This window comes from Hippoglossus hippoglossus, chromosome 9, assembly GCF_009819705.1.
Source record: "Hippoglossus hippoglossus isolate fHipHip1 chromosome 9, fHipHip1.pri, whole genome shotgun sequence".
Taxonomy (NCBI): domain Eukaryota; kingdom Metazoa; phylum Chordata; class Actinopteri; order Pleuronectiformes; family Pleuronectidae; genus Hippoglossus; species Hippoglossus hippoglossus.
In genome coordinates, this window is record NC_047159.1 from 6877216 (window position 1) to 6894031 (window position 16816).

At 42.2% G+C, this 16816-nt stretch overlaps 1 protein-coding gene across 1 annotated transcript; it reads right to left on the reverse strand.

The window, feature by feature from the left end:
• Positions 1 to 548: 548 nt before the first annotated feature.
• snx18a (sorting nexin 18a) lies at positions 549 to 13021 on the reverse strand. The gene is made up of 2 exons (XM_034595259.1): positions 10821 to 13021; positions 549 to 2080 (listed from the first exon to the last, which is right to left on the reverse strand). Exons 1-2 carry the CDS (start codon positions 12367 to 12369, stop codon positions 1827 to 1829), a joined length of 1803 nt encoding a protein of 600 aa, XP_034451150.1. The 5' UTR covers positions 12370 to 13021; the 3' UTR covers positions 549 to 1826.
• Positions 13022 to 16816: the final 3795 nt, after the last annotated feature.

Sequence of the window (16816 nt, forward strand, 5' to 3'; positions counted from 1 at the left end):
GGCTGTTATCTGTTACTTTCTACTCACCATCCGTCAAACTGGATTCCCATCAGGCAAACTCCACTGCTGCTAAGACACCTGCTCTGCATCTTGCTTATCTCCTTCGCTTGTATTTTGTTCTTTTGACCTTCTCCTGTTCAGTAGGTGTTCACTGTCGTCCGCTCCGCCACTTCTAACAGTGGCCAGATGTCCCAGATGGTTGGTCGGGCTCTGCGTCGTCAGCAGCATGAGCTTAGCATGAAGCACTGACACGGCACGCCGGTCCTCCAGGGAGACCACCAAGGAAACCTGCAGAGCCGCACAGTTCACACTCTGTTCTTCTGCAGTTATTAAATGGTGAGATGGCTTCATTACATGGGCCACATAATATCTATAGTATGAGCGTCTGAGGCACTGTGAAGGACAGATGAAAGAAGAACTAACCGACGTGCACAGTTCGTACAGTTTCCCCCCAGTTCCGACATTTTCATTCCAATCGATTGTACAATAACTACAGATCAGAGTCATTTCATATTTAAGGTATTTGACAAAAATACACAGGATCAACATACAGCTTTCTGAGAAGGAGAAGTTTATTTTGCATCTCTGCTTCAACATTAATCTCTTCATGGTGCAGCCAGCATCACAAAGGTTAAAAACAGCAGAACTGTCTAGATTGAACAAGTGTGATAATAAAATGACTCCATTATTAAAACAGTCCAGGAACCCGCTACCCCCTAACAGCCTGCCTCCGGACACTATCTCAAAAAACTAAACCAGGAAACCCACATTTAGTAAACACAAATTCACATATCCGGCGTTTTGTGTGTCCATCGTCCTTGTTCTTTAACATCGGCAAGCTTACGTATCAGCACCAGTGCTGGCTGTGCCGGGCGTAAGGCATGGGTTCCTATTGTCAAAGCAGGTAATCCTCTCTTGATCCAGATTCTGTCACACTGTGAGAGTTGAAAATCAATTCTGGAGCCACTTAGGCAAAAAAAATAAAAAATAGAAGCTGAACAATATTATCGCCCATAAAAGACCCCCCCCCCTCCCTCATTCAAAGCACAGTGATCTTTTGTGAGGACTGCCAAATGTGTAGCTTTGTAAAAACAAATAGAATATATCTCAACATATAGATTATATAAAGCTTTTTTTAGGAGCTAGTAACAAAAATGACCGGAGAGATTCAGTCAGAAGGCACAGCGAGACAGTGGGGACAGCGGCTGCTCAGTGAGGAGACTGTAAACATTTAGTCCTGTTTGTCTGAGGAGAGCGATACCAGGAAGGGGCTGAGGGTTTCCAGGAGGCAGAGTGTTAGCCACTGGCGCATCGACGCTCCCGGAGTGGCAGTCACTTAAAAACCGTCCATTAAGAACAACGTTGTAAGGCTAAGAGCGCTTGATATAAGAAATCCTTCATCTGGTATTCAGCAGTGGATTCAAGGCTCCTCCCTCGTTCTTGAGACTCGCTCTGTAAGTCATGACATTAATTTAGATTTCATCCACCGGCACACTGGCCCAACTGGTGACCCATCGTTATCGTTGACCCATGAAATCTGAAGGCATAAGACCTTTGTTGGTCTTGCAAGTTGGCTTAACTTCATCAAATTACATGTGCTCTCTTAAATAAGGACGTCCAGTCCCCAAAGGATGTGGCCAACACACACAGAAACCTGAATTGGGTTGAAATTTCTTTTTAACTGGAGCATAATCTCCTTGAACGTCTCTCCCTGCTTGGTGAACAGCGTTCAGCAGTGTGGTGCAGGCTCCACTGGCTGACTTAGAGAGATGTGCGTGGCCATTGGTCACCAAGGTCTTAACCGACAGGCTAGGACCAGTAATCCGTTAGGCGTTGTCATATTTCTGCAGAGCCTCCTCTAGCTTGCCTGTGATTTTTTGAAAGAACGAAATCTGTTGCTGTAAGTAGTGCTGCATCTGGGCCTTGAAGTCGCGCACGCGGATCTGGTGGAAGTGCTGGATCTCAGCCAGCGTGGCACAGGAGATGATGTTGCAGCGCTCGTTGATGCCTTCTGCCTGTGCCAGGTCCATCTTACCCTCCTCCACATGCTTCTGGCTTTCTTTCACCTTCGTCAGGGCTCCTGTTCCGAGATAAAATACAGGCAGGAATTTAGAATATGTTTTGTTTTGTTCCATAATTGAGTGTTTTGCAAATAGAAACACACCCACCCCCTTTATTTATAAATATATATTTAATAACCACATGCTATACTAACCAAAGTGGGAAAACAGCCCACAAGCATGTCCCGTTTTGGGCAAAGTTCCTTTCCTCGAACCGGAGATTTTATTTCCTTAAACTTAACCTTTACCTTTTCAAACAGACTTTAAGACTCTAACTGGAAAGTTATTTTATAAACTGAATATTCTTGTCTCTTAAGAGTCATGAGAAACACTAAGCAGTGAATTTATAACTTCCGGGAAATAACCAAAAATAGTATTAAACATTTGGCATGAACAGTTTGTTCCAATCTCCCAAAGAATCAGAGATAGATCTTTGTCTATAGTTAGAAAACGTGAGGGGGCCCAACTCTAAAAAATACACATTACACAGCTTTTTATCAAACAACCATTTAGGGTATTTTTCATGCAGTTTCTTTAGTTCATCGACTAAAGTTGTTGGCAGCTCCAAGGACGTTGTTAACATTGGCAACTGCCTACCAAACATAAACAAGTCTGTTTGACAGAAGTTCTTATTCATTAATGCTGATGATATGATGATGAAATACACCATTCACAGCAATCAGTCACTGACCAGCACAGGTTTAGTGAACCCCCACTAACGAACACATTATGTACAGGCACCATGCTGGTCTCTTTAAATGGAAGCTGTAAAGGTTAGCATGAACAGCTGTAAATGTCCAGGGTGCATTTCACTGGCTGACCACACTTTATGTTCTGTGTGTAGCTCTGTGTGGAAGCCCGTCCTGGATGCTAAGCTAACATTAGCTGCTGGCCAGCTCTTAATTGGATTTAGTCAAGTTTACATGCTAGCAACAGGAGCCTAACTCCTTTTCCGATTAAATTTGCTGACATATTAGTCCTCGTGCTAAACTTGCAACATCAAAAGTTATTCATCATTCAATCCACATCCACTTCCAAGATGGTGGAAATAGGTTTAGTAGTTTATGTAATTCTGCTGAACCAAACAAACCAACAATCAAACACAGGTGGAAACATTAGTCATGTTTAATTCTATTATTTCTCCTCCATTGCTTGCTAGATAATTCCCACAGGGTAGCTTCTTTAAAAAAAAAAGCCAACTGACGCCTCTCACAGGAAACTATAACTTGCAAAATATACATTATGCATATCACACTCATACGGAGAATTTAATCACCATCACCCCTCAGTTTCCACGCTGCTGCTAAGAGCTTCTTGCTGTCGTCACAACCATTGTGATACCAAAAGAAGAAATTAGCCCGTATACAACTTTGCAGACAGATGGTTCTATGGGAGCAGAAGGCAGGGTCAGAAAACACCACAAGCTTATGACAGATGACTTATCAAGCTGCTGACATTTTCTGACCGAGCAAAGCAAGAAATGTCAAGAGCAATAAGTTTGACGTTGAAATGCAAGAGAAACAGACAGGACGTGACCTTCTGTTTGAACGCACCACTTAAACATGTCTCCATGTCGTAGCTGCAAGCGAAGAGGACGAATGGTTGGTTAGTGCAGCCACACGAACATGCTTCGGTCATTTCTTCGTGTTTCCTAAAGTTTTTGTCAGAATTCATTTATTTGTGGGTAAAAGAGAGGAACTCCAACTATTTCCCCTTTTCAATGAACTCTGCAGCCTTTGTGAGGCTCTAAGCACATGCAGGTGGTAAAGCCAGAGGCCGTAGGGCAACATGTCTTTGTTCCAGCTTCTCTTTTGTTTCCTCTGTTTTTCAGGTGGCTTACCCTTTGAGATTTGGACTAATGGAAACAGAAAAAAATACATTTAGACTTCACCTGCGACCGGCCATTTAAAAAAAAAAAAAAATAGACCTAGACGTTAATCGAGGGAACAGTTAGCACCGATCATGAAAAAGAATCCCAGTTGTAGCCATGAGATGTTTTAAACTCGCTGTAGATCTGTTTAATCTGATCCTGTTCATGTGGTGGAAACGTTGGTCAACTCAGTGCTTTGAAACAGGAAACCACCACTGATGTGCTGTGTGTAACTGTGATGATAAGTACCGACTGTGTCATGGGGACAGTGTTCTAAATGACATATGTAGTAATGTGAATGTATCTCTGTACATGGTCTAACCAGCTTAGGGACAATGTAATCAGCCGAGTGTTGACTATGAGGGTGAGGTGTGAGATTTGAGCCGTACAGGCAAGTGAAAAAACTTCCAGTTTTGGTCTGTCATGGGATTTTCGAGTCATTAGGTGAGTCACCAGCCTGCTTGTTTCCAGAAATGTGAGATAACTGACGACTTTGTGGCTACTCTCTTTACAAATCATTACCCGAAATATGCTCACAAACATCTCTTCATCCCGTCCTCCCAATCTGCCCTCTGGCTTTAGCTCCTCTCAGCTGCAGTTTGACCCAGATCTTAGAAATTCCTCTAATGCACAACAGACTGGATACGACAGAAAGAGAGGTAAAGACAACAGTGGAGCAGAGGGGGCGCAAAAACAACAGAGCGACAGGAACAAACACAGCTGTCAGAAGACTTAAATGGCAATCCCAAAGGTGTTTACTTGGCTTCCTGCATTTAAAAGCCCACTTAATGGACTGAAGAGGAATAATTGTTACCATGGACACTTCATGAGGAAGACATGAGTTCATCAATAGAGGACGGTGTCGGTAAACCAGAATATCTAAAGCCCCAGCGACAGGAAGTGAACTTTGCAGTCCTGCTAAGAAAAGGGAACCGGTCTTCTTGACAAGAAGACCTTAAAATAATCTTTGTGTGATCTTCAAGTTGCCCGTTTAGTCTGACCAACAGTCCAACCCCTGATCTTATTTCATATACTGTAATATATGACGAGGGGAAAAAAACATATCCCAACCATGTGAGAAGCTAGAGCCAAAAAAATGTTGTTTGTGCAAATGTATTTTTAAATAAAAAAAAGTGACTGAAACCATCAACAGACTATTTCTATAATGGACGATCAGTCAATTGCCTGAGAAGTAACTGTCAAGGTTGAACATAACAGAAATAAACTTTTCAATCATAAATGAAGATTTGGTCTGATCTGAAACAACTTAACTTCTGTCCTGAGCATTTGGAAAACAAATATCTGTGGAGCTTATTTGGCAGCGAATGTGACATTTTTGCAACAATAATGCCTGTTATAAAACAAATTGATAAAAAAAACATCTTAGTAACTCTCATTTTATTTACTATTTCACAGTATTCAGACTTTTATCACATCAATTTCATGCTGGCAAACAGCATCTGCTCAATAGTCCAGATGCTTGTACCTGGAGGTGTGAAGCATTGTAAACCAGAATGGCCCAAACCTCCACAAAGACACAGCAGTCTCCTTAAATTCAGTCGAGCTTCACCAAATTGCACACGCTCATAGAAATAAAATAACATTTTGAAAACCTCACAATGTTTACGAACTCCTCCTTGACGAAGGTAATAACTTGTATGAGGAAGGTTGTTTTTTTTAAATATCCAACATTTATAATGAAAAATATGAAGAAATAATATGTGAGATCCTCATTTAAATTATAAAGTAATGTTAAAGTGCATCTGATGTCTTGCTTCTACCATTTTTGCTTTGGTTACTCCTACAAAAATGACAATAAGCTACATAATGCTTTGCGTTAATATAAACCTAAAAACACATTCCAGATATAAAGCTGCAGAGTGATTATTGAGGTCTACATCATACTGCAGAGTCACACCATAAATAAGGAAAAGCACTGATGAGTGTCTCTGAAGAAATCCTCCCTGGGTGTATGGAGGTGGCAGCGAGCCCTCCTGGGCTCACTGGAGGCCGACACTTTACTGCTTACGTAATCTCTGGTTACACAACACCGAGCTACTGCGAGCTTGTGACCTGCACAGCAGCGGCAATACCCATCTCATCCCTCCACCACCTCAATCATCTATTTGTGCATGAGAGGACATTTAAAGAGCCTGTGACAGTATATCAGACAGACCCACAGCCTTGCCAAAGCAGTGACAGCTGAGAGGCTGACTCAGCAGGAAGACCTGACATCCTCCCAAAGAAGTACTTTCCCTCGACGTGCCTGCCATTGTTTTATCACTTGGTTTGGTGATAAAACTGTGACGGGACCAGAAAAATACAGCTGTCAGCAATGTGCTGAGTGGACAGAACGCATACGCAAAGTAAAAACAGTGATGAAGTCAGCCAAGCCAAAAGCTTAATAATTTATTATCTTAGCTTTAATTAATTCATATGCACTCTATGCTTTTAAGCAAGTTGATTAAATAACAGAGAGAGGCATTAGGAACTTAAATATGTAAATGTAGGGACATTAATCTCATCAGATGTCAGATGACGACTTGTTGTCTGAGCCATAAAGTGACATTATGCTCTTTTCTAAAGTCAACAATATTTCTTCCACCGAGCAGCACTGCAGGCGAGAACAATATTATCATACTGTTTACGAGTTCATGTTTGAAAAATAACTTGTCTATGTTCACTGGAAATATAAAGACTGTGGGTGGGGTTAAAAAAGAGGTACAATGTATGTTTTCAGTTCTTCAGAAGGGACCATTTATAAACTTTCTTTACTCACCCTACACAACCTCAAACAGGGAAGTTGCGCCTTTATTCTGCCTCACCGTCTCACGAACAGAATTGGGGTGGCAGTGTGACATTTTTACCAAGCGGCTCGATGTCTGTGTAAAAAAGGGGGGGCCAGCAAGGCTGATGTGTTACATCACACATCATGATATCCAAATCCCCAGCAAAGGCTTTATAATAAAAGGTCTTGTTAATGGCAACCTAGCAGGATATCTGATTAAATAGGTTATAGAATCTTATGTATGTAGTCAAATGTTTTAATAGTCAAGAGGCTCCACTGCTTCTTTAGTAATTGGGTAAACTCAGTAAAAGTTATATTTGAAGCCCAGCTTTAACTTGTAAAGAGCAAGTGTTTGTGAAACTCTCCTCCTCTTTCTCAGGAGCTTGAAACAATGAGAAGCAACAAATCCTGCAATATCAGATTAGGACAAAAATAAAAGTTACAAAAAGGAAGTTCGATAAGTTTTAAAAGCAAAGATATACGATATCAGTATCATGAGCTGGTGCTGTCCCTGCCAGGCTGCACACTAATGGCTCGTGTTTTCCCTGTGGAGGTGGGGATCAATAGAGTTCAGTGATCCGCAGTGGGTGGGAAAGCTCACATTTCCCTGGTCACGTCCGTGGGGACAAATACAAATCTGTCTGGAGTCTGAACGTCCTAATGAGACAGATACAAAGAGCTAAAAATGGAATTCAGCTGCGGAAAAGACTGATAAGCAAGAAAGTAACTGTGATATGACCGTAAGACCACCCCCACAGATAACCTTCTCTACAGGGGTAATGACCATGGATAACCTCAACCTGTACGTTCAAAGCTGCCAACGTTAACATTTCACTCTGTGCTTGATGTCAAATCTTGGTTATTGCTGCAACAGTGCAGAGACAAGATGATTCCAGTCTCTGCTGACCCGCTTGGCCGACTGAGCTTCTGTGTGGCCTCTTCTAAATGTGTTCTTTGTCACAACAAAAGGATGTGGCTCAGTCTCACTTCAGCTATCAAACAGGGACTATCGGTTGGTAACAGAAGAGGAGCACCTGTGGACATTTCCACAGAGAGGATATGTGTAAACAATGTATTTCATCCACCGAGGAGGTTATGTTTTCACCCCTGTCCATTTGGTGGTTAGTTTGTTTGTTAGTTAGCAGGATTATGCAAAAACTAGTGGACAGATTACCATGAAACTTGGTGGAGGGATGCGGTACAGGTCAGGAAAGAACTCAATAAACTTTGGTGGGGCTCCGGGTTACTTTAACATTGAAAGATAGGGTGTTTTTCAACATTTTCCTTGATTTCTCAGAGAATAATTCATCGATTTTGGATGGATGCAAATAAAAAATGCAGCACTGCGCACTCTGCTCAGTGTCATTCTAGTTACATATATGAGAGCATGTGACACATAGGGCGACGGGAGACAAACTCACAAAATGAACATGGCCGGTGTGTATGTTTGAGCTCCCAGCAGCACAGTACTGTCTTCACTCAATGATATGACCGAGACATCATATTCTTTCATATACATTTCTGCCTAACTACCTCGCAGTGAGCAGACAACATGTGTCTTGTAGTGATTATTCACATTTAATGCTCTAACAAGCGTTAAACAACAAGCAGCCATTCAGTTGTGTCCTAATCAAGGGAACACTTAGGATCTATAATGTAACGCACATTAACTGTTCCGTCACTGCCATGCAACATAATAAATCTTTATAGCCTCTCGCAGATACTGGCAAGGAAGAGATGCAACAGGCCCAGTGGCATGATTGACTAGACAAACTACCTGCTCTTTTAACAGAGGATAAACTGGGTGAGTTTGCATTTTAACCTTTCCTTCAAAGCGTAATAAATTATAAATGGATTCTTCGCTTGCTTCAAGATTAAAGAGAAATATAAAAAACTGGCTCAACCGGACTGAAAATAAATAGGGAAACTAAACAGTTTCCGTTCATCAAAAACAAGATGACATCAAAGTAATTCTGAATTCAATAAGCGACACGTGGCTTTTCTTTTATCTGCCGGACGCCCTAGATTTCCCAGCAGCTTTGTTTCCAGTCCCCCAGTGTCCTGAAGTCCTGTTTCACTGCACTCCGTCACCTTTTCTAAACAAAAAAATTTGCCTGCAGCAAGGTTTTCCATGTGTGGTATCAAATCAGAGTTTCTTATCTGTGGATTTAGGCTGGGCTTATCACACCAGACTGCGTGAATGGCTGTGTCACCTTATTTTTGGCTGCATGTGGCCTACGTGGCAAACTTGATTTGAGCTGAGTGGGAAGTTTGTGTCCTACTGCAGCCCAAACACTGTCTGTCCTGTTTCCCCAGCGTCGCCTATTGTGGCCTGAATGGGCCCAGTGTCTGTAGGGGACCTGACTGATAAACAAATAGGTCCACATGTGAGGTGGGGAGTTAACACAAGTCACCAGTTAACTTCTAAACTTAAAGGTTCAGTGTGTAGAATTTAGTGACATCTAGCGGTGAAGTTGCATGTTGCAACAGAATACCCCTCATCTAACCCTCCGCTTCCAAACAGTAGGAGAGAAACTCAAAAGGTGTTTAGTTTGTCCGGTCTGGGCTACTGTAAAAAACATGGCGGCCTCCGTAGAGAGGACCCGCTCCCGATGTAAATATAAAGTATTTAAATATAAAGGGCCCATTCTACGTAAAAAAACAACAACAATTTGTACAATTTGGATGAAACACACTAGTGAAAACATCACTAGGATTATTTTATAATACATTTTTGCCAATAAATCCATTTCACCTAAATCTTACACACCGAACATTTAACTTGTGGCTCTATATGTCACTTTCTGGTTGGAAAGTCCAGTTTTGGGATCCGTACACATGGTTAATGAAACACTGGACACCAGCAGGGACTCTGACTGGTGGATGAAAACATCCTCCTGATCTGACAGCCATGTGATTTTACTCAAGCGAGGCACTGCTACTGAACCCAAAGCACGGATTGAGAAGGATTAGATCACATCATCCTCTAATCTCGCAAGTGTAAATAGGCCTATGTGGTGTGCTGCGTGGCATTATCTCAGGTATGACTCTCAGTTGTCATTTGTCAGTGATTGTAAAGGTTTACACGTCATGTGCTGTGAATGACAGAGCACAAAGACGCACTCGTTGGCACATCCACATGTTGAGAAAGCCGTCAGTCAGGTATGCCTTGCACAAGGGAGGAGCGGTTAGGTTTGAGTGGCACGTTTTCTTTCGATGACCATTTTCTCTTCCTCATCTGTGAACCACATTCTCACCAACAATATGATGGTGATGGTAAGTGCTTGTCTCTATAACCCAGTGCAACAATGCTGTTCCTCTTGCATAACAGCGTTGCCTTTCATGAACATTCATTAACATGTAATAGTTCACCAACAGTGGAAAATCACAGCTAAACAGGTGCTGCCCGGTTGATTCAGCCGATGTAAACCAGTTCCCCCAATGCAAACACTGCACATTTGTTTTGCAAAGTGACATAAGCTATATTTGTGACCTGATTAAATCTGATAACTATGCCTGTCTGAAACCAATTACATTGTTGATCTTGTTATGGCCAGAAAAAAATATTAATTTCTTTAACTTTAAAGCCAGTTGATTGTGCGTCAGCCAGATCTGAGGTGAACAGTGAGGTCTGAAAACTGGATTTGAAATCCCACAGGTAGATTATTGATTTATTTCATATGGATATGTGTGGTGCATTTTAAATGGATTTTAATGGAAGCCAATTTCTGCCAGGGAAAGAGAAAAGGATGAATAATAAATCAAAATTATGAGATGAAAAAGTCGAGATAGTAAGTCATTATTTTTGAGATATTAAATATTTAATTTTAGTTAGAGACTAGTTATTTTGAGACGCTAAGGTTTTACAGTATTTTGAGAAATTTTGCAATAGCCTAAACTTTTTATCTTTAATTAATATATGTATTTTATTTTGTTCTATTTTTCAATAATAATAATATTACTCTATAATCAATGTAACTACACATTCAAAGTTGACAAAGTCAAAGTGATATTTTGGCTCCTGAGAAAGAAATCTTATACAAAAACATAAACACGTCAGTGACACGTGTGTTCGCTGTATCTGACAGTGTCATTACTTTACCTTTCTGGACATGGATGATGTCTGGGTAGTTTGCCAAGTGTCCTTGGTAAAGAGCAAACAAATCCATGATAGGGTCAAGATCCTTTCTGGGCTGCTCGGCAAAATACTCTCCGATGGCTTCATACGTGTCTCCGGTGAAGGAGATGGCCTGGTTCAGTCCTACTGAGTACGCCTGCTGGTCTATTTCAAAAGCCTGGCTGAGGAACTTGAACGACATCCCCACTTTCTGATACTCCTTCTTGAAGCCAGTGATCTGCTTGCGGGCGAACTCGTTGATTGTGGCATTGAGCTGCAGGGTGCTGTCGTCCATCCTCTTGGTGAACGTCTTGAATCCGTCTATTTTGCTCTCGACCTCCTGAAAGTCGAGCGGAGCTGCTGGAGTGCTGATGGTGAGGAAGAAGTTGGCCCCCACCATCTCGTCCTTCTCGGCCTTCCTCTTCCCCTGCTTCCAGGCCTTCTCGTCCGTGCTGTTGCAGGTGAGGAAGTGCTGGAAGACATCACACTTGGCCAGGACCGGGTGGCTGGTCATGTGGTTCATCCACCAGATGAGGCCTTTCCTCCTCTTGGAGATAAAGTCCTCCTCAAAGCGACCTGTGGCCTGCTTCTCGGGGATGTGTGGCACTGAGATGACGGGGAACTTCTCCACCAGGCGGGCGTACAGCCAGTCGAAGTGCTTGTACCTCCTGTTCACCTGGGTCTGCGTGTGGGTGGGGGTCAGCTTGTAGGAGATGTAGCTTTTCATCCCCTTGAACTTGGTCTGTTTGGTGGGGTCGTCGATTGTACAACCGAAGGGATACGGGTTCTCCTGCCACTCGGGACCATACTGACCCATCACCACACAGATCTTATCCCCATCCTTCACAAAGCCTGACGCCTCTCCCAGCACGAAGGCCTCACCTCCAGACTTGACGAAGGTGGAGAACCTGTTCAGATTCCTGCTGACGGTGGCTGAGCTCTTGGCCTGCTGCGCATTGCCTCTGGACGTGGAGGATGTGGACACTCTGTAGGTGGATGGCCCGTTGCCTTCAAAGTCATGATACCGTCCTCCCACAGTCCCCGGTTCATCCGCCACAGTGGAGCTGTCATCCCAGTCATCATCCCAGTCATCGTCGCTCACTTGGCTGGGGGACTGATAGGTGTGCTGCTGCTGCTGCTGCTGCTGCGGCGGTGGAGGCTGCTGTTGCGGCGGAGGAGCTGTGGGTAATGTGCTTAAACCTGGAGGAGACGGTTTGGAAAAGTTCTCGATTTTATTCGGAGGACTCAAAGAGCCGTCGAAGCCTCCGGGCGGGATGTTGGCGTATCTGGAGTCCGGGTAAGTGTCCCCAGATGTGCTGCAGCTGTTGTTGTTGGACGTGGAGGCGGCGTCGCTACTCACGATCTCCACGTAGGACGCGGGGAACAGTCCCCTCTCCCCTTTGCTGTTCACCCCCTCGAGCCAGCCCTCGATGTCCTGCTCGCTGTACAGGGTGACGATCTCGTTCTCCTTCATCGACACCTCGCCGGGGTTCTCCGAGTGGAAGTCGTACAGCGCCCGGGCTCTGAGCGCCATGATCCCCCCCCGCAGCTGGATGGAGCAGGGAGCGGGGACAGCGGGCTAACTCGCTGCAGGCTGGCCGGGGCAGGAGGGAGGCGCAGCGGGCACAGAGGCTAGCTTCGGTCCGCAAACTCACTCCTGCAACTCGGCGTACAAACTTCCCACCGTCTCAGGGAACCTCCTGTTCTCCGGTGCCCTCTGTGCGCGGCTCTTCCCGTTGATCGACCCGGTGCAGGGGGTTTGCAGCGTGTGCAGCTGGAGCGAAGGTATCTGCCGCTGTACCACGACTCTAATCCGGGCTCCGGATCCGGGCTGGACGCCTCTGCTCTCGGTGCTCCGCTGTGTCCGCACCGCGCTGCGCAGCATCCAAGCGCGTCGGGCAGGCTGGACAATCGAGGGCGGAGCCACAAGATGCTGCGATCCGCCCAGACTACACCAATCAACCGCCTGGGAAGAGCCACGATGAGAGCCTGGTCCTCAGACTGTGCATGTGTCCTCACTTGTTTCACACTGAAAACACACCGTGAGGAGGGTCTGTCCCATTTGATGAAGTGTCGTGGAACAGTAATTACACCTCTGATCACTTCAATAATAATCATAATAACATCAACTTTATATATTTAGCACTTTTCAAAGACAAAGCTAAACACTGTTTTACAATAAAACTGAATTTCAAGAACCAACAATTCTATCTTAACATAATAAACAAGATCAGACCATTTAAAATGTAAAGGTTCAGTGTGTAAGATTAAGTGACATCTAGTGGTGAGGTTGTGTGTTGCAGCTGAATAGCCCACACCTCACCCTCCCCTTCCAAACATGATAGAGAACCTGTGGTAATCATCAGTTGTCATAGAAAATCAAAAGGTGTTTGGTTTGTCCCGTTTGGGCTACTATAAAAAACATGGCGGCCTCCGTAGAGAGGACTCGCTCCTGATGTAAATATAAAGCATTTAAATATAAAGGGCTCATTCTAGGGTAAAGGAAACAACAATTCATACAATTTAGATGAAACACACTCGTGAAAACATCCCTAGGATTATTTTAAATTAGATTTCTGCCATTAGATCCCTTTCACCTAAATCTTATACACTGAAGCTTTAACTAATAATTTCAGCTTTACATCATACACCATTCATCTAATTTTATTCTATGATTTTTCATCTACACATCAGTTATCTTGCTCTGTGTTCCTCTGATACATACAGCTACAGGTTTAAGTCTGATTGCCCCAGGGGACCATTTCTACCCCTGATTTCCACCAACATAGATGTTAAAAACACTTTGGTTCCCCATAATACTGACAACAAAATCTCAGCGTCCTCATCCTATCAGCACTAATGTTGTTACACAACAGGGCCACAGCTAAAATCACAGGTCAAGGGTCCAAGTCCCCTGAATATATTTGATCATATCTTATTAAATCAGTTTCCTGGACATTATATTAAAGTTGTATTTCCACACAGCAATGTCTAATTGCTATTTCCATACCTTCTCCACACTCAGTATCAGAATCATAATGGGAAAATAATGAACTTCTTATCTTGATACATTTTTGACAGAATAAGTTTATCAAATGCCACAACTGTAGAATGTAAATACACTCAGCTCACCGTGGTATTTTACAGTATGATAAGGTTGAGGCTAATTCACTCATGGTCCAGTAATCTAAGATAAGAATGTAACAGATGTAGATTGGATTAGTGGATGTCAGGTTGACCTGATGAATGTTTTTGATTTTCCATCATCTGAAAGGAATGTCATCATAAAAACCTCTGACTTCCCATAACCATCACTCATCGAGACAGGATCCCTTCCTGTATGCATATTTTCAAGTCTGACGTAATTGTATTTATTCATTTTACAATCCCAAACCTCCAGAAATTCAGTTTACAGTCCAAAATGACAAAGAAGATCAGAAAATCATAATATTTGACAGTTTAAAAAGCCAAATGTTTTCTAAAAATGATAAAAATTATTAGTTGATTATCAAAATACTTTCCAAATAATTTTCTGTGGACATGACACATGAAACATGAAACATGGACAAAATAAAAAAATGAATGAAATTATTAATAAGATGAACTGAATTTGCCCATGTGCTATTTATTAATCAGATCTTTAGTCATTGCATGTTATTAACATGAAGTCAAGAATCTCAAAACCGTGCAGTTCAGGTTGAAGTGACTCTGAAACCCTAAAGTCAGACAGATGTTATTCAAATGTGCAGCTTCAAAGAGCCTGAAGTTCAAAAATAAAGGCATCTATTGAAATAGGATTAAAAAATACTTTCATTTTACAATTTATACAGAATTGTTTAGAGATTAATTTTAACAATCTAACTCTGCAGTAAGAACACAGCTTACTTTAACAGCTCCACTGCTTGTAGTCTGTAAACCCTGTAATGAAACCTACATTCTAGAGCTGCTAACTGACTCCTAACCATTGCTTTGAATGAACAGTTTAATCGTCTCAAAGTCTTTGTGCTGGTTCGTGGGCTTCTACACCCTGTGCTTCCCAGAAACTCCCAGAAGAAGCACAGAGATCTTCTAATGATTTTATAATTCCAAGTTATCATTGATCTTGTCTACAGAGAGAAAATGACCTAATCTGTGTCATGCTGGCATTTTATTACATAAGCAAACCATTCAAAGATGATACTGGACAACATAACATCCATAACGCCTCTTTACTCTGGTGGAGACTGCCTCCCTGTGGCTCTTTTCAGATCTTTTTTAAAGGGGAAGATTTTCAATTCTTTACAATAGGTAAAAAAATTATATGAATTATAACAACAAAAGTCACAATGAGCAAGACATTGGTTTTAAATAACTAGAGAACGCTGATCTAATATTTCTTATAATACAAATATCTTTCAAGGATACATTTGACAGTTTTTGTGTCATAATGCATTTTTTTTAAACCCAAATTAAGTTATGACTTTGCACCCAATGTGAAACATGACCTCTTATGTGTTGTTTATAGCCTTATAATTAATTATAATCATGGAGGTGGGTGAAGCTCAGGTGGTAGAGCATTGAGCTTCCCCTTGTCCATATGTTGACGTGTATTTTAAGTGAGACCCTGAACCCTTTATTGCTCCAGATGCATGTGTGGGGGGAAATGGTGCTTTGTAATAAAGCTTCTTTCAATGTGTGTAATATTCTGCATGCACATGTGGCTACTTACCCACCACATCCCTACAGGCCACTAGAGGTCTCTCTTCTCATGTTTGCTTGTGTTGGATAGTCTGAGAAACACAACAGTCCCATATTTGATTTACACACGTGTAAAATATTCAGAATATTGAATAAAGTTGAAAGCAAGTCTCCTGTATACCTGTCAGACCTGTGCAGAGGACACCCAGTTCACCTCCAGCTTAACTGTGTCCAGGGAGATTTTCTTTACAGCACATGCACATGAAATATTGAGGAGGAGTGTGCTCTCCGGGGAACAGGGATGATTTCAATATGCAGCTTGCATCACATTAGCTGTCTTGTGATTTATACTGCTCCTCTAATCAGGATGATAGTACGTAATAGCTTTGTCTGGGTTCCCTTTTGTTCTGTTAATTTGGCCCTATCTACCTCAATGAATTACCATGCCTGAATAGGGTTTCCTTTGCGAACTGTAGTGGAAGCTCATAGGAGCAATGGAGGTCAGATTTGCCATATGGTCAGTAAAGCTACCTATTAGATTTTAGTTAGATCTCTTTTGATTGCTTCTTCATGGCGGGCAAATTCCCTGTAGATTCCCAAAAAGGATAACAGATTACACAACATGCACTGGAAGTATAGAGTAACTAAATCCAGGATGACACAATTGCTGTCCTGACGACTGACACAGATTAACACATCACATGGTTGTGTATTCATCTGACACATGCACATCCTTCCCTTTGTCCACCCTGTGTATCATCTGAGCTGAGGCCTGTACGTGCTGCAGAGGGACTAGTCTTTAACTTTCAACTGTGCTTTTCCTCGCTGTGTCCTCTCCTTTCATTCATTATGTATCGTGAAAGGAATTACATCAGAGGCCGTTGCATTTCGTGCTGCTTGGAGCCTGATAGCACCGTGGAAATCTCACAGTATGAATAGTTTGGTTGTTCAGAATGGAAAATAGGAGCAATTGTGATATATTTTGGGACAACTCCACAATTTTGCAAATCTAATCATTTTTTGTCATATGATATTTTTATTTTTGCAGTATCTTAACAAGCAACGCTTTTGCAAAAAAAAAAAAAAAAAAACTTTTTTAGATATCGCTACAAAGTGACCTGTTGTCTTGCACTTATTGAACTTTATCGATTTTTACTTTTGGATTTAGCTTTAAATTTTATACTTGATATCATTGTCATTTATTATGTTTTTATGTTTTTGGTTGATAGATAGATAGATAGATAGATAGATAGATAGATAGATAGATAGATAAATAGGTAGATGATAGATAGATAGATAGATGT

Bases quoted from the DNA above. Each gene is read 5' to 3' on its own strand.
- snx18a (XM_034595259.1), bottom strand. From the start codon at position 12,369: ATGGCGCTCAGAGCCCGGGCGCTGTACGACTTCCACTCGGAGAACCCC. The intron at 2,081-10,820 runs GTAAAGTAATGA...ATCTCGGAACAG, and splicing joins CATCATCCATGTCCAGAAAG to GAGCCCTGACGAAGGTGAAA.